The sequence below is a fragment of the Oncorhynchus clarkii genome, unplaced genomic scaffold (genome assembly GCF_045791955.1).
Source record: "Oncorhynchus clarkii lewisi isolate Uvic-CL-2024 unplaced genomic scaffold, UVic_Ocla_1.0 unplaced_contig_14050_pilon_pilon, whole genome shotgun sequence".
Taxonomy (NCBI): domain Eukaryota; kingdom Metazoa; phylum Chordata; class Actinopteri; order Salmoniformes; family Salmonidae; genus Oncorhynchus; species Oncorhynchus clarkii.
Window position 1 is genome coordinate 17,946 of NW_027258083.1, and position 18,175 is coordinate 36,120.

Consider the following 18,175-nt stretch of genomic DNA (forward strand, 5'->3'; position numbering starts at 1 on the left):
AACCTGCTCCAGAGCGCTCAGGACCTCAGACTGGGGCGAAGGTTCACCTTCCAACAGGACAACGACCCTAAGCACACAGCCAAGACAACGCAGGAGTGGCTTCGGGACAAGTCTCTGAATGTCCTTGAGTGGCCCAGCTAGAGCCCGGACTTTAACCTGATCGAACATCTCTGGAGGGACCTGAAAATAGCTGTGCAGCGAGGCTCCCCATCCAACCTGACAGAGCTTGAGAGGATCTGCAGAGAAGAATGGGAGAAACTCCCCAAATACAGGTGTGCCAAGCTTGTAGCGTCACACCCAAGAAGACTCGAGGCTGTAATCGCTGTCAAAGGTGCTTCAACAAAGTACTGCGTAAAATATCTGAATACTTATGCAAATGTGATAGTTATTTATTTTTATTTACAATTTTCAAAAATGTAAAAAAAAAAAAAATGTTTTTGGTTCGTCGTCATGGGTTACTGTGTGTAGATTGATGAGAAAACAAAAAAAAATTAATACATTTCAGAATAAGTCAAGGGGTCTGAATACTTGATCTGGCTAAATGTAGTGCACCTACATAGGGAATAGGGTGTGTCCTACTCACTTCACTAGGACTAGTTCGGTGCATACCTCTTGTGTAGTCCACCACAGCTTCCAGCGCTGCAACACGAACATCCACAAAGTGTCCGTATTCTGCATAGGATTTAAACAGAGAGGGATCACTGGGGATATGACCATTCTTCTGGAGCATCCGGATAGCTCTGAGACAACTGGAGAGGGGGGTGGAGAGGGAGAGGGATGGAGAGAGGGGGGGGGGGTGGAGGAGAGAGGGGGATGGAGGAGAGAGAGGGGGGGATGGAGGAGAGAGAGGGGGGATGGAGGAGAGAGAGAGATGGAGGAGAGAGAGAGATGGAGGAGAGAGAGAGATGGAGGAGAGAGAGGGGGGATGGAGGAGAGAGAGGGGGGATGGAGAGAGAGGGGGGATGGAGGAGAGAGAGGGGGGATGGAGGAGAGAGAGGGGGGATGGAGGAGAGAGAGGGGGGATGGAGGAGAGAGAGGGGGGATGGAGGAGAGAGAGAGAGGTCACTCATCTATAAGCCTAAATCAAAGTTCCTGATTTGTAACGCACCAATACCCTTTAGGGTTAAAGATGTGGAGTTCTACAACTGGAAAACAAAGTAGCAGATTGTGCCTTTGAGTGATTTTGATTGATAGGATCATGCAGGTGGGAAGGTTTCCCCCGGCACTCAACTAGCTTCCTGTACGGGACGTGTTTGGCAATATTTGGGGAGAGGGTACAAGGGCCAAAAAGCTTCCACACCAGCTAGCTCAACAATGACGCTTTGGGTCAACCACTATTTGGTCTTTTATCGATCAACACAATGTCAAGCGGCCAATCAAAACAGACACCAAGCACCACCATTTACCACCACTAAACACCACCATTTACCACCACTACCACTAAACACCACCATTTACCACCACTACCACTAAACACCACCATTTACCATCACTACCACTAAACACCACCATTTACGACCCATATTTACCACCACTTACCACCACCATTTACCACCCACATTTGCCACCCATATTTACCACCCACATTTACCATCACTACCACTAAACACCACCATTTACCACCACTACCACTAAACACCACCATTTACGACCCACATTTACCACCACTAAACACCACCATTTACGACCCACATTTACCACCACTAAACACCACCCACATTTACCACCAGCACCATTTACCAGCACCACCATCATTTACCACCCACATTTACCACCACTAAACACCACCCACATTTACCACCATTAAACACCACCCACATTTACCATCACTATTACTCCACTTCATCCTAACTTCTGTTCTACCGGACAGTGATGGTGTTGCCGTAGCTGGGCAGTAGTGATGATCTCCTCCAGGATGTTTAGTTTATATAGTATAATGCATAGTGGGTATCTATAGTAGTGATTATCTCTACCTGACAGTGATGGTGTTGCGGTAGCTGGGCAGTAGTGATGATCTCCTCCAGGATGTTTAGTTTATATAGTATAATGTATAGTGGGTATCTAGAGTAGTGATTATCTCTACCTGACAGTGATGGTGTTGCGGTAGCTGGGCTGTAGTGATGATCTCCTCCAGGATGTTTAGTTTATATAGTATAATGTATAATGGGTATCTAGAGTAGTGATTATCTCTACCTGACAGTGATGGTGTTGCGGTAGCTGGGCAGTAGTTTCTCCATGTTAAGAGACCGTGTGATCTCCTCCAGGATGAGACGTACGTCTCCGTTGAGGTTGTCCACGGTGCGCACCTCGTTACTGATGCTGATGGCCGGGGTCAGGGAGTTGGTGAGGGCGTCAATCAGCTCGGCACGGTAGTAGTTGTCAGAGAACTAGGAAAAGGAGAAGGGCAACAACATTAAAGGCATTAGTGCCTGGTCAGTGTGGCCCAGTGGTCAACACAACCAACTCCAGAACACCATACAGAATTACCAACGATGGCGACCCCTGGTCCAACACTCTCTGAACGGTTCATCTCCTTCACCCTGTCCCCTTCTAATCATTGGTCACAACAAAACAAACCCCCATCTCACCTTGTTCTTCCTGTTGTCGTTGTACTTGATGAGGTCCAGGATGAAGTTGAGGACGTCTTTGGGACAGAGGTTCTGGATGTCTCTGAGCTGAGCCATGGCTACAGGCATGGTCTAGGTACAGATCAAACACAGCTCATTACAGTCGGCAAAACACAGTACTACAGATTTCTTGCAATTTCCAGGGAAACTAATTCAGATTTTTCCCGCCATTGTTTCCTAAAGGTTTAGGTTCGGTGACGAAGTAAAAACCTCTACAGTGTGTAACTGGTATCCCATGACTGATCCGATATTTAAACAGACAGACTTAGTCTCGTGATCTACGTTAAGGTGACGTGTGACAGTTAATTACCTTCTGTAGGAAGTAGCTCTGGAAGCTGATGAAGGTGTTGGTCTTGACGATGTTTGGACAGCTCTTACAGCAGAACATTCTGGTGAACAGAGACTTCATGGCTGGAGGACCGGTCCAGGTGCTCATCATGGAGTTGGCGATCTATGAATGTTAAAAACAGGAAATATGTGATACAGCTTCCTCCTCCTGTTCTATCTGAGCTGATGTGTGACAGCTAGCTATCCTCCTCCTGTTCTATCTGGGCTGATGTGTGACAGCTAGCTCTCCTCCTCCTGTTCTATCTGAGCTGATGTGTGACAGCTAGCTCTCCTCCTCCTGTTCTATCTGAGCTGATGTGTGACAGCTAGCTCTCCTCCTCCTGTTCTATCTGAGCTGATGTGTGACAGCTAGCACTCCTCCTCCTGTTCTATCTGAGCTGATGTGTGACAGCTAGCTCTCCTCCCCCTGTTCTATCTGAGCTGATGTGTGACAGCTAGCTCTCCTCCCCCTGTTCTATCTGAGCTGATGTGTGACAGCTAGCTCTCCTCCTCCTGTTCTATCTGAGCTGATGTGTGACAGCTAGCTATCCTCCTCCTGTTCTATCTGGGCTGATGTGTGACAGCTAGCTCTCCTCCCCCTGTTCTATCTGAGCTGATGTGTGACAGCTAGCTCTCCTCCTCCTGTTCTATCTGGGCTGATGTGTGACAGCTAGCTATCCTCCTCCTGTTCTATCTGAGCTGATGTGTGACAGCTAGCTCTCCTCCTCCTGTTCTATCAGAGCTGATGTGTGACAGCTAGCTATCCTCCTCCTGTTCTATCTGGGCTGATGTGTGACAGCTAGCTCTCCTCCTCCTGTTCTATCAGAGCTGATGTGTGACAGCTAGCTCTCCTCCTGTTCTATCTGGGCTGATGTGTGACAGCTAGCTCTCCTCCTGTTCTATCTGGGCTGATGTGTGACAGCTAGCTCTCCTCCTCCTGTTCTATCTGAGCTGATGTGTGACAGCTAGCTCTCCTCCTCCTGTTCTATCTGAGCTGATGTGTGACAGCTAGCTCTCCTCCTCCTGTTCTATCTGAGCTGATGTGTGACAGCTAGCACTCCTCCTCCTGTTCTATCTGAGCTGATGTGTGACAGCTAGCTCTCCTCCCCCTGTTCTATCTCAGCTGATGTGTGACAGCTAGCTCTCCTCCCCCTGTTCTATCTGAGCTGATGTGTGACAGCTAGCTCTCCTCCTCCTGTTCTATCTGAGCTGATGTGTGACAGCTAGCTATCCTCCTCCTGTTCTATCTGGGCTGATGTGTGACAGCTAGCTCTCCTCCTCCTGTTCTATCTGGGCTGATGTGTGACAGCTAGCTATCCTCCTCCTGTTCTATCTGAGCTGATGTGTGACAGCTAGCTCTCCTCCTCCTGTTCTATCAGAGCTGATGTGTGACAGCTAGCTATCCTCCTCCTGTTCTATCTGGGCTGATGTGTGACAGCTAGCTCTCCTCCTCCTGTTCTATCAGAGCTGATTCGTTCCAGTTCTCTGCTGCCTGTGATTGGAACGAATTGCAAAAATCACTGAAGTTGGAGACTTTTATCTCCCTCACCAACTTCAAACATCTGCTATCTGAGCAGCTAACCGATCGCTGCAGCTGTACATAGTCTATTGGTAAATAGCCCACCCATTTTCACCTACCTCATCCCCATACTGTTTTTATTTATTTATTTTTCTGCTCTTTTGCACGCCAATATCTCTACCTTTACATAACCATCTGATCATTTATCACTCCAGTGTTAATCTGCATAATTGTAATTATTTGCCTACCTTCTCATGCCTTTTGCACACAATGTATATATAGACTCCCCTTTTTTCTACTGTGTTATTGACTTGTTAATTGTTTACTCCATGTGTAACTCTGTGTTGTCTGTTCACACTGCTATGCCTTATCTTGGCCAGGTCGCAGTTGCAAATGAGAACTTGTTCTCAACTAGCCTACCTGGTTAAATAAAGGTGAAATAAAAAAAATAAAATAAAAAATGTGTGACAGCTAGCTCTCCTCCTGTTCTATCTGGGCTGATGTGTGACAGCTAGCTCTCCTCCTGTTCTATCTGGGCTGATGTGTGACAGCTAGCTCTCCTCCTCCTGTTCTATCTGAGCTGATGTGTGACAGCTAGCTATCCTCCTCCTGTTCTATCTGAGCTGATGTGTGACAGCTAGCTCCCCTCCTGTTCTATCTGGGCTGATGTGTGACAGCTAGCTATCCTGGTGAACAGGGACGTCACAGAGCAGTGGAGTTCGCTATCTAGACACAGAAAATACTAAATAATAGAGGTATTAGCTAGTAATCTAACTAGGATGACACATGACACCCTGAAGAAGGTTTCCTGGACAAAACGTTGTAATATTCATTTGAAAGTTAACTGCAAGGGGACAAGCGAGTGTAACTTGGATTAGATTTTCTAGAGTTCAGAACAATTGGCTTCTAGCAGACTGGCTTCTAGCCTGTTACATTAGGAAGTAACAGAGCAGAGGGTCTCCCTGCTCTCTCTCAGCAGGATGTTAGAGAGAAGGACAGAGCCGAGGGTCTCCCTGCTCTCTCTCAGCAGGATATTAGAGAGAAGGACAGAGCCGAGGGTCTCCCTGCTCTCTCTCAGCAGGATATTAGAGAGAAGGACAGAGCTGAGGGTTTCCCAGCAGGATATTAGAGAGGAGGACAGAGCTGAGGGTCTCCCTGCTCTCTCTCAGCAGGATATTAGAGAGAAGGACAGAGCCGAGGGTCTCCCTGCTCTCTCTCAGCAGGATATTAGAGAGAAGGACAGAGCCGAGGGTCTCCCTGCTCTCTCTCAGCAGGATATTAGAGAGAAGGACAGAGCCGAGGGTCTCCCTGCTCTCTCTCAGCAGGATGTTAGAGAGAAGGACAGAGCCGAGGGTCTCCCTGCTCTCTCTCAGCAGGATATTAGAGAGAAGGACAGAGCCGAGGGTCTCCCTACAGGGCTGGGGCGAGCGGTCAGGATGTTGTCATTTTTCAGCAAGGTAAACACAAGGCCCTGGGGTGGACGGGTGTGTGTATATGTGAGTGTGTGTATCTAAGTGTGGGTGTGTGTATATGTGAGTGTGTGTATATGTGGGTGTGTGTATATGTGAGCGTGTGTATCTAAGTGCGGGTGTGTGGACTCTGCTTGGACTTGCCCCTAAGCCTTTCCTGCCGGCTCCCACTCATTCAACAAAGGCAGCCTATCACCGGCCTGCCAAGGCTATCAGGGGTACCTGTTAACATCCTGTTAACATCAACTAGCTAAATTCAATTCTGGAAGCCAATGAAACCATGAAATGAAATAACCATGGAACTCCACATCCATTTCTGATTTAAAGAAAATATGGATTCAGGTGAAAATATTATAAATGGAGGAAATTAAATCGGATATGGGGGGGGGTTGATGGATAAAGCAAAAACAATCCACAGGATAACGTTCTACAGGGGTTGTCGAATTGGGTTTTAAAAGAAGAACGAAGACTAGGAAGGTGGGTGGCCTCCTGCCACAGAAGTCCCCTTGGCTTAGAATAAAGGAATGATGTGCTCAACTCTGGATTCATCACACTAAAACCCCACCGTGGTTAATGGAGGGATAAAGATGGATGGATGGGTGAAGCGGACCTCTTACCTTGGCGAGGCAGAAGCAGGCGCCCTGGCGGACCTTGTAGAAACACTGGTCCTGTTCCAGGATGTCAGTGAGGGCCAGACGGGAGGCCGGCGTGGGGAACTTCTCCAGGGCTAAAATAGACTCCTCCTGGGCCACGACGTCACGCTCGTACCTGAGGAAGATACTTCTGAACCATGAAGAATACTACCAGGACAAACAAACACACCTTGTCTCGTTCGCATTGAACTCCATGTTGAAATGTCAGATCTATATGTGCTATCATGGCTCTGTGGTGCGATCTGTAGTCGCGGCTCTGTGGCGTGATCTGTAGTCATGGCTCTGTGGCGTGATCTGTAGTCACGGCTCTGTGGCGTGATCTGTAGTCACGGCTCTGTGGCGTGATCTGTAGTCGCGGCTCTGTGGCGTGATCTGTACTCGCGGCTTTGAGGCGTGATCTGTCGTCGGGGCTCTGTGGCGTGATCTGTAGTCGCGGCTCTGTGGCGTGATCTGTAGTCGCGGTGTCTCTGTGGCGTGATCTGTAGTCGCGGCTCTGTGGCGTGATCTGTAGTCGCGGCTCTGTGGCGTGATCTGTAGTCGCGGTGTCTCTGTGGCGTGATCTGTAGTCGCGGCTCTGAGGCGTGATCTGTAGTCATGGCTCTGTGGCGTGATCTGTAGTCGCGGCCCTGTGGCGTGATCTGTAGTCGCGGATCTGTGGCGTGATCTGTAGTCGCGGCTCTGTGTCGTGATCTGTAGTCGCGGCGTCTCTGTGGCGTGATCTGTAGACGCGGCTCTGTGGCGTGATCTGTAGACGCGGCTCTGTGGTGTGATCTGTAGTCGCGGCTCTGTGGCGTGATCTGTAGACGCGGCTCTGTGGCGTGATCTGTAGACGCGGCTCTGTGGCGTGATCTGTAGTCGCGGCTCTGTGGCGTGATCTGTAGTCGCGGCTCTGTGGCGTGATCTGTAGTCGCGGATCTGTGGCGTGATCTGTAGTCGCGGCTCTGTGGCGTGATCTGTAGACGCAGCTCTGTGGCGTGATCTGTAGTCGCGTCTCTGTGGCCTGATCTGTAGTCGCGTCTCTGTAACCTGATCTGTAGTCACGGCTCTGTGGCGTGATCTGTACTCGCGGCGCTGTGGCGTGATCTGTAGTCATCTTTGTCATGTTTGTAAATAAGGATAGTCTTTTTTGTGTGCTCAAGAAGACATGAAGAAACAGATCCATGCAACGGCCAGGTCCTAAAAGTAAAAGGTGAAGAGTTCTGTACCTGAGCTGGTACTGCCACATGAAGTCTGCCTGCTCAAACTCCACCTTACGCAGGATGGACATGTCCGGATCGATCCGGATCCACAGCAAGGGAGAATCCGCACTGCGTGAGAAACAGAGTGAAGTTTTAGGTTCTTTATGGAACGGAACGAACGGAACACTCGTCTGTTAAGGAGGGTGGCTTGTCTGAATTCAACTGATTTGACTAAAACTTTTAACTGAAGTATGTTGATTATTTTTATGGCGAGATCCTTTATTCCCTCTGAGGGTAGGTCTAAACTACTGAGAGTATGGTGTAAACTACTGAGGGTAGGGCGTAAACTACTGAGGGTAGGACGTAAACTACTGAGGGTAGGACGTAAACTACTGAGGGTAGGACGTAAACTACTGAGGGTAGGACGTAAACTACTGAGGGTAGGACGTAAACTACTGAGGGTAGGACATAAACTACTGAGGGTAGTGATGTTAGCTGCATCTGCCTGCTGGGTTGTTGGTTAGTTTCTCAATGCTCGGTAACAGCCATAGCTGCTCTCCCTAGTCCTGTAGTATGTATCAGTGCTGCTCTCCCTAGTCCTGTAGTATCAGTGCTGCTCTCCCTAGCTCTGTAGTATCAGTGCTGCTCTCCCTAGTCCTGTAGTATCAGTGCTGCTCTCCCTAGTCCTGTATTATCAGTGCTGCTCTCCCTAGTCCTGTAGTATCAGTGCTGCTCTCCCTAGCTCTGTAGTATCAGTGCTGCTCTCCCTAGTCCTGTGGTATCAGTGCTGCTCTCCCTAGTCCTGTAGTATCAGTGCTGCTCTCCCTAGTCCTGTAGTATCAGTGCTGCTCTCCCTAGTCCTGTAGTATCAGTGCTGCTCTCCCTAGCTCTGTAGTATCAGTGCTGCTCTCCCTAGTCCTGTAGTATCAGTGCTGCTCTCCCTAGTCCTGTAGTATCAGTGCTGCTCTCCCTAGTCCTGTAGTATCAGTGCTGCTCTCCCTAGTCCTGTAGTATCAGTGCTGCTCTCCCTAGTCCTGTAGTATCAGTGCTGCTCTCCCTAGTCCTGTAGTATCAGTGCTGCTCTCCCTAGCTCTGTAGTATCAGTGCTGCTCTCCCTAGTCCTGTAGTATCAGTGCTGCTCTCCCTAGTCCTGTGGTATCAGTGCTGCTCTCCCTAGTCCTGTAGTATCAGTGCTGCTCTCCCTAGTCCTGTAGTATCAGTGCTGCTCTCCCTATTCCTGTATTATCAGTGCTGCTCTCCCTAGTCCTGTAGTATGTATCAGTGCTGCTCTCCCTAGTCCTGTAGTATCAGTGCTGCTCTCCCTAGTCCTGTATTATCAGTGCTGCTCTCCCTAGTCCTGTAGTATGTATCAGTGCTGCTCTCCCTAGTCCTGTAGTATCAGTGCTGCTCTCCCTAGTCCTGTATTATCAGTGCTGCTCTCCCTAGCTCTGTACCATCAGTGCTGCTCTCCCTAGCTCTGTACCATCAGTGCTGCTCTCCCTAGTCCTGTAGTATCAGTGCTGCTCTCCCTATTCCTGTATTATCAGTGCTGCTCTCCCTAGTCCTGTAGTATGTATCAGTGCTGCTCTCTCTAGTCCTGTAGTATCAGTGCTGCTCTCCCTAGTCCTGTAGTATCAGTGCTGCTCTCCCTAGTCCTGTAGTATCAGTGCTACTCTCCCTAGTCCTGTAGTATCAGTGCTACTCTCCCCAGTCCTGTAGTATCAGTGCTACTCTCCCTAGTCCTGTAGTATCAGTGCTACTCTCCCTAGTCCTGTAGTATCAGTGCTACTCTCCCTAGTCCTGTAGTATCAGTGCTACTCTCCCTAGTCCTGTAGTATCAGTGCTACTCTCCCTAGTCCTGTAGTATCAGTGCAAGAATGGGAGCAGTATAAAACAGTATACAGTCTTACTCCATAGCAGACAGGTGAGAGAGAGAGAGCAGTATACAGTCTTACTCCATAGCAGACAGGTGAGAGAGAGAGAGCAGTATACAGTCTTACTACATAGCAGACAGGTGATAGAGAGAGAGCAGTATACAGTCTTACTACATAGCAGACAGGAGAGAGAGAGAGCAGTATACAGTCTTACTACATAGCAGACAGGAGAGAGAGAGGGAGCAGTATACAGTCTTACTCCATAGCAGACAGGAGAGAGAGAGAGAGCAGTATACAGTCTTACTCCATAGCAGACAGGAGAGATGAGAGGGAGCAGTATACAGTCTTACTCCATAGCAGACAGGTCCATGTCAACCTCCTCCCCGTTCATCAAAGGGATCTTCTTCTTCTTGTTTCTGGAGCAGGAAGAAAATACAAACTCTAAGGAGGCGGAGATAAACTGAGGGACACTTGGTCCTCCAAACTACAGCTAAGATGGCATTGCATTAGGCTTGGTCCTCCAAACTACAGCATTACATTAGGCTTGGTCCTCCAAACTACAGCTAAGACGGCATTACATTAGGCTTCATCCTCCAAACTACAGCTAAGATGGCATTACATTAGGCTTGATCCTCCAAACTACAGCATTACATTAGGCTTGGTCCTCCAAACTACAGCTAAGATGGCATTACATTAGGCTTGATCCTCCAAACTACAGCTAAGATAGCATTACATTAGGCTTGATCCTCCAAACTACAGCTAATATAGCATTACATTAGGCTTGATCCTCCAAACTACAGCTAAGATAGCATTACATTAGGCTTGATCCTCCAAACTACAGCTAAGATAGCATTACATTAGGCTTGGTCCTCCAAACTACAGCTAAGATAGCATTACATTCGGCTTGGTCCTCCAAACTACAGCTAAGATGGCATTGCATTAGGCTTGGTCCTCCAAACTACAGCTAAGATGGCATTGCATTAGGCTTGGTCCTCCAAACTACAGCTAAGATGGCATTACATTAGGCTTGGTCCTCCAAACTACAGCTAAGATAGCATTGCATTAGGCTTGGTCCTCCAAACTACAGCTAAGACGGCATTGCATTAGGCTTGGTCCTCCAAACTACAGCCTTACATTAGTCTTCATCCTCCAAACTATAGCTAAGATGGCATTACATTAGGCTTCATCCTCCAAACTACAGCTAAGATGGCATTACATTAGGCTTGGTCCTCCAAACTACAGAATTACATTAGGCTTGGTCCTCCAAACTACAGCTAAGATGGCATTACATTAGGCTTCATCCTCCAAACTACAGCTAAGATGGCATTACATTAGGCTTGGTCCTCCAAACTACAGAATTACATTAGGCTTGGTCCTCCAAACTACAGCTAAGATGGCATTACATTAGGCTTGGTCCTCCAAACTACAGCTAAGATAGCATTACATTAGGCTTGATCCTCCAAACTACAGCTAAGACGGCATTACATTAGGCTTGATCCTCCAAACTACAGCTAAGATGACATTACATTAGGCTTGATCCTCCAAACTACAGCTAAGACGACATTACATTAGGCTTGATCCTCCAAACTACAGCTAAGACGACATTACATTAGGCTTGATCCTCCAAACTACAGCTAAGACGGCATTGCATTAGGCTTATTGAAATGTGTTAGTAATAACAGAAACAAGATGCTTGAGTTTACCGTCTGCTCTTGGAGTGGCAGGGGATGTCGTGTTTCAGGCTGTTCTCTTCTATCTGTAGCGTGTGGTTGAAGGACCCATCCAGCTCCTGGACTGTCACCTTGATGGGTCCCTACAGAACGAAGACAGTGATTCACCTTACTACTAAATCTCAGACTTGGGTCAAACACAACAAAATGTCAAATACTTGCGGTAGTTTGATTTAGCTTTGCTGGTACAATGGAACCAATCGAATAGTCCCAAAAGTGCTAACTAAGGCCCATCCCGCACACCAGTAAAGTTAAACCAACTCAGTTCAAAGAGGACCGACCACATATTTCTGTGTTCCAGAGGAGGTGTAGTCCTGTCGAATCTCCAGTTCTAGAACGTTCCGTTTCCTGTTGAAGGCAAAACTGCCAAAGAACTTCACCACCGCACTCTGGTCTCTGTGGGCTTGAATTAAGGCTAATATCTAAACTGAAAGAATTACAGCACTGATCCCAATCAGGGGTACAATGGTAGTTCAACGTAATAACTAGAGCGATCGGGCGTGAATCATTCAATTACTGCAGTGTAATAACCACAGGAATGGTTTTGGAAAATGTTGGTGCTATGGTATATTTCCAGTTGTATAGTGGATATTAAATCATTCAAAGTCTTGATATTACATACAGACTATAAACAGACAAGACCTTTCTGCTGACTGGTGATATGTACAATACATTTCCATGTCAGTTGACAACTCTGGACATTACAGTGAACTTATAAGACACAAAATCAGTCATCTGAAAATGCAAAATGCATATATATGGTCCTTCTGTTGAAGGGTTCAATTATTACACTGCTTAAAGGGGCTTTATAAACAGGCCTGTCGGTCCTTAGTGTTCTAACCAGGCCAGTCGGTCCTTAGTGTTCTAACCAGGCCAGTCGGTTCTTAGTGTTCTAACCAGGCCAGTCAGTTCTTAGTGTTCTAACCAGGCCAGTCGGTTCTTAGTGTTCTAACCAGGCCAGTCAGTTCTTAGTGTTCTAACCAGGCCAGTCAGTTCTTAGTGTTCTAACCAGGCCCGTCGGTTCTTAGTGTTCTAACCAGGCCAGTCAGTTCTTAGTGTTCTAACCAGGCCCGTCAGTTCTTAGTGTTCTAACCAGGCCAGTCGGTCCTTAGTGTTCTAACCAGGCCCGTCAGTTCTTAGTGTTCTAACCAGGCCAGTCTCTCCAGTGTTCTGCTAAGCAGGCTGAGGGAGCTGAAAGGATACACCCACTGCTTGATGAGGGGTCCTATGTCCTAACCATTAATCTGCTATTACAGTGTTATAGTCACGTTACCTCTCCCTCCAGTGTTCTGATTGACAGGTTAAAGGATACACCCACTGCTTGATGAGGGGTCCTATGTCCTTCCCCGACACGTTGGAGATGGACTTGAGGAAGCTGTGGGTGGATACCAGCATCTGACTCCACATGTGTGACTGGTACTTCTGCGAGGACGCTGTACTAGCCAGGCTTAGTAACTTGTTGAACACCTAGCAGATCGGAAACAGAATAATCTAGTTCATGTATCTGACTCCACATGTGTCTGGTACTTCTGGGAGGACGCTGTACTGGCCAGACTCAGGAGCTGAACAGGGGAAGAGTCAATGTAGTGCTGGGATCTGATGGAGTGCTGGGATCCGATGGAGTGTTGGGGTCTGATGGAGTGTTGGGGTCCGATGGAGTGCTGGGGTCCGATGGAGTGCTGGGGTCCGATGGAGTGCTGGGGTCCGATGGAGTGCTGGGGTCCGATGGAGTGTTGGGGTCCGATGGAGTGTTGGGGTCCGATGGAGTGTTGGGGTCTGATGGAGTGTTGGGGTCTGATGGAGTGCTGGAGTCTGATGAAGTGCTGGGATATGATGGAGTGCTGGGATATGATGGAGTGCTGGGATATGATGGAGTGCTGGGATATGATGGAGTGCTGGGATATGATGGAGTGCTGGAATATGATGGAGTGCTGGGATCTGATGGAGTGCTGGGATATGATGGAGTGCTGGGATATGATGGAGTGCTGGGATATGATGGAGTGCTGGGATATGATGGAGTGCTGGGATATGATGGAGTGCTGGGATCTGATGGAGTGCTGGGGTCTGATGGAGTGCTGGGGTCTGATGGAGTGGTGGGGTCTGATGGAGTGCTGGGGTCTGATGGAGTGCTGGAGTCTGATGGAGTGCTGGGGTCTGATGGAGTGCTGGGATATGATGGAGTGCTGGGATATGATGGAGTGCTGGGATATGATGGAGTGCTGGGATATGATGGAGTGCTGGGATCTGATGGAGAGCTGGGATATGATGGAGTGCTGGAATATGATGGAGTGCTGGAATATGATGGAGTGCTGGGATATGATGGAGTGCTGGGATCTGATGGAGTGCTGGGATATGATGGAGTGCTGGGATATGATGGAGTGCTGGAATATGATGGAGTGCTGGGATATGATGGAGTGCCAGCATCTGATGGAGTGCCAGCATCTGATGGAGTGCCGGGATCTGATGGAGTGCTGGGATCTGATGGAGTGCTGGGATCTGATGGAGTGCTGGGATCTGATGGAGTGCTGGGATATGATGGAGTGCTGGAATATGATGGAGTGCTGGAATATGATGGAGTGCTGGAATATGATGGAGTGCTGGAATATGATGGAGTGCTGGGATATGATGGAGTGCTGGGATCTGATGGAGTGCTGGGATCTGATGGAGTGCTGGGATCTGATGGAGTGCTGGGATCTGATGGAGTGCTGGAATATGATGGAGTGCTGGAATATGATGGAGTGCTGGGATCTGATGGAGTGCTGGGATCTGATGGAGTGCTGGGATCTGATGGAGTGCTGGGATCTGATGGAGTGCTGGGATATGATGTAGTGCTGGAATATGATGGAGTGCTGGAATATGATGGAGTGCTGGGATCTGATGGAGTGCTGGGATCTGATGGAGTGCTGGGATCTGATGGAGTGCTGGGATATCATGGAGTGCTGGGATCTGATGGAGTGCTGGGATCTGATGGAGTGCTGGGATCTGATGGAGTGCTGGGATATCATGGAGTGCTGGGATCTGATGGAGTGCTGGGATCTGATGGAGTGCTGGAATATGATGGAGTGCTGGGATATGATGGAGTGCTGTGATCAGATGGAGTGCTGGGATATGATGATTTGAGGATTTGAAAATGCTTTCCTCCATGAAAGTAGTAGTTGAACTGGAATGACCCAGACTCTGCATTGTAGTGTAGTATTGATAAACTCCAGTGTTGAATCCCTGTAGGTATTAGTGTTTAAACAACTAGACTTCACGTGTGGCCAGATGTTTACCAGAACCAGCCTGCATACTAGATGATGGATGGATTATTAAATTGATTATAAAATCGCTCACCTGCAGCATGAACTCCATGCTGATCCTGTTCTCAATGAGCCTCATGACCAGGTGGGCTTTACACTGGAACATCTTATAGTACTTCCAGGACAGGGTGTGAGGGTGCTTGATGGAGAAGTGGAGGTGAGGGGTAGGGCTAAGAGAGGGAGAGAGAGAGGAGAGAGGGAGAGAGGGGGGAGAGAGTGAGGGATGAGGAGAAAGAAAGATGAGAGGGGGAGAGAGGGAGAGGAGGGAGAAAGAAAGAGAGGGGAGAGAGAGAGGAGAGTGAGGGATGAGGAGAAAGAGAGATGAGAGGGGGGAGAGAGGGAGAGGAGTGAGAAAGAGAGGAGAGAAAGGAGGGAGAGAGAGAGGAGAGAGTGAGGGATAAGGAGAAAGAGATGAGAGGGGGGGGGAAAGAGAGATGAGAGGGAGAGAGGAGGGAGAGAGTGAGGGATGAGGAGAAAGAGAGATGATAAGGGGGAGGGAGGGAGAAAGAGAGAGATGAGAGGGAGAGAGTGAGGGACGAGGAGAGAGAGATGAGAGGGGGGGGGAGAAAGAGAGAGAGGAAGATTAAAATCAGAAAATAAAATCTACTTCTCAACAACAACTCATTCCATCTTCCCTCCTTCTCCTCAGCTTGTAAACTGTCGCAACTTTAAGATAAACTACAACGTGAAGTTACTAGCCAAGTCATTGACAGGCGGTACACAGACAGGCGTACGTGTTGGCATAACGTGTCGATAGCTCTCCAAGCCCACTCAAGGAGCGAGAGAAAGAGGTCTGATTTATGACAAACACTTGAGAGTGTGCCAGCGGTTTATTGGGCTGGAATGAATAAGCTCCACTCTTCACTTGTTGTTTTACTCTCCGGCAGCGTTGGGAGTTGGAAATCTTTACATCGGCATATGCGTTTTTTTAATTAAAACCTAGAACACCACTCCTCTGTGAGAGATACAGGGTTGTAGACCAACACCCTCAACAGCAGTAGCAACAGGAATGTCTAACCTGTCATTTACTCGCTACTAGGTGGTTTTCGACTGGTAGAACAGACAACACATTCATCAGCCTCATTGGAGCCACAAATCAAAGTGTGTTGACACTGAAAGAGGTGATTTAAGCAATAAGGCACGGGGGGGTGTGGTATACGGCCAATATACCACGGCTAAGGGCTGCTCTTGACCACACCGCATCGCGGAGAGCCTGGACACAGCCGTGGTATATTGGCCATATACCACAAACCACCGAGGTGCCTTATTGCTATTATAAACTGGACAGCAACGTAATTAGAGCAGGAAAAATACACGTTTTGTCAAACCCGTGGGATACGGGTCAGCCAATCAGCATTCAGGGGTCGAACCACCCCGTTTAAAACAGATTCATCAGCCTCATTGGAGCCACATATCAAAGTGTGTTGACACTGAAAGTAGGTGGTTCTCATGTGATATCGGAACCAACAGGGAGCTGCTCTCACTTGTCCTTGTCTTTTCCTCCGCCGAAGGTCGGGTGTAAGAGAACTCCTCCCATCTTCAGCTCGTACTCCACCATCTTGTCCAGTTCCTGAGAGAAAAATCACACTTTATATGTGTGTTTATTTAGCAGTGGGACCAGCATAACCAGTATAGTCATGTGTTCATTTAGCAGTGGGACCAGCATAACCAATATAGTTGTGTGTTTATTTAGCAGAGTGGGACCAGCATAACCAATATAGTTGTGTGTTTATTTAGCAGAATGTGACCAGCATAACCAATATAGCCATGTGTTCATTTAGCAGTGGGACCAGCATAACCAATATAGTTGTGTGTTCATTTAGCAGTGGGACCAGCATAACCAATATAGTTGTGTGTTAATTTAGCAGTGGGACCAGCATAACCAATATAGTTGTGTGTTCATTTAGCAGTGGGACCAGCATAACCAATATAGTTGTGTGTTTATTTAGCAGTGGGACCAGCATAACCAATATAGTTGTGTGTTCATTTAGCAGTGGGACCAGAATAACCAATATAGTTGTGTGTTCATTTAGCAGTGGGACCAGCATAACCAATATAGTTGTGTGTTTATTTAGCAGTGGGACCAGCATAACCAATATAGTTGTGTGTTTATTTAGCAGTGGGACCAGCATAACCAATATAGTTGTGTGTTTATTTAGCAGTGGGACCAGCATAACCAGTATATTTTCTATTTAACGAGGCAAGTCAGTTAAGAACAAATTCTTATTTACAATGACAGCCTAACCCGGCCAAACCCTAACGATGCTGGGCCAATTGTGCGCCGCCCTGTGGGACTCCCAATCACAGCTGGATGTAATACAGCCTGGATTCGAACCAGGGACTGCAGTGACGCCTCTTGCACTGAGATGCAGTGTCTCTAAATCCAGTGGAGGTACTGGTTCCACTCCCTACCTCTTTGACCCAGTGGAGGTACTGGTTCCACCCCCTACCTCTTTGATCCAATGGCGGTACTGCTTCCACCCCCTACCTCTTTGATCCAATGGCAGTACTGGTTCCACCCCCTACCTCTTTGATCCAATGGCAGTACTGGTTCCACCCCCTACCTCTTTGATCGAATGGCAGTACTGGTTCCACCCCCTACCTCTTTGATCCAAAGGCGGTACTGGTTCCACCCCCTACCTCTTTGATCCAATGGCAGTACTGGTTCCACCCCCTACCTCTTTGATCCAAAGGCGGTACTGGTTCCACCCCCTACCTCTTTGATCGAATGGCAGTACTGGTTCCACCCCCCTACCTCTTTGATCCAATGGCGGTACTGGTTCCACTCCCTACCTCTTTGACCCAGTGGAGGTACTGGTTCCACCCCCTACCTCTTTGACCCAGTGGAGGTACTGGTTCCACCCCCTACCTCTTTGATCCAATGGCGGTACTGGTTCACTCCAAAGGTCTTCTTCAGGTACAGACCATAGATGTAGCCAGAGATCCCCTTCAGCACCCACTCATCAGCCCTACAGAACACAGACCAGACAACAGGTAAGGCGATCGGGCCAGACGACACACAATGACTTCATTTTAACCCGTTTGGCAGGCATTTACTAACTTACCTTTTATTGCACACACACACACACACACACACACACACACACACACACACACACACACACACACACACACACACACACACACACACACACACACACACACACACACACACACACACACACACACACACACACAGAGAGAGAGCGAGAGAAACAATATACTTTATTCAACCATGGTGGTTTTTAACTCAGACTAATTTAATGAATACTGGCCGTAGCTTCACGTAATGAGATGAAATCATGTGAAAATCTGTAACACACAGAAAGTGCTAAACCTCTCTCTTTACAAGCTGGATACGAGCGCAGTTTCAGAAAACAAGCTGACTTCAATTACAGGCTTGAAAAGAAATGAAACCACAAGATGAATTGCAAGCAGGTTGACGGGTCTTTCGTATCAAAAAAGAGAAAGGCCTGTTCGACTCCTCCGAGGTCTTACA

The 18,175-nt window shown here is 48.0% G+C and overlaps 1 protein-coding gene across 1 annotated transcript in view; it reads right to left on the reverse strand.

Annotated features, from left to right (window-relative positions):
* Positions 1-18,175, reverse strand: part of LOC139395248 (transcription initiation factor TFIID subunit 2-like) — a 50,279-nt gene that overhangs the window by 17,717 nt on the left and 14,387 nt on the right. The window contains exons 9-21 of the mRNA XM_071142898.1: positions 17,546-17,645; positions 16,161-16,246; positions 14,711-14,846; positions 12,690-12,844; positions 11,659-11,773; positions 11,351-11,460; positions 9,998-10,063; positions 7,801-7,902; positions 6,560-6,710; positions 2,938-3,078; positions 2,589-2,699; positions 2,194-2,387; positions 610-749 (exon numbers count right to left, since the gene is read on the reverse strand). Of these exons, the coding sequence (XP_070998999.1) occupies positions 610-749; positions 2,194-2,387; positions 2,589-2,699; positions 2,938-3,078; positions 6,560-6,710; positions 7,801-7,902; positions 9,998-10,063; positions 11,351-11,460; positions 11,659-11,773; positions 12,690-12,844; positions 14,711-14,846; positions 16,161-16,246; positions 17,546-17,645 (1,607 nt within the window). The remainder of the gene's footprint in view (positions 1-609; positions 750-2,193; positions 2,388-2,588; positions 2,700-2,937; positions 3,079-6,559; positions 6,711-7,800; positions 7,903-9,997; positions 10,064-11,350; positions 11,461-11,658; positions 11,774-12,689; positions 12,845-14,710; positions 14,847-16,160; positions 16,247-17,545; positions 17,646-18,175) is intronic.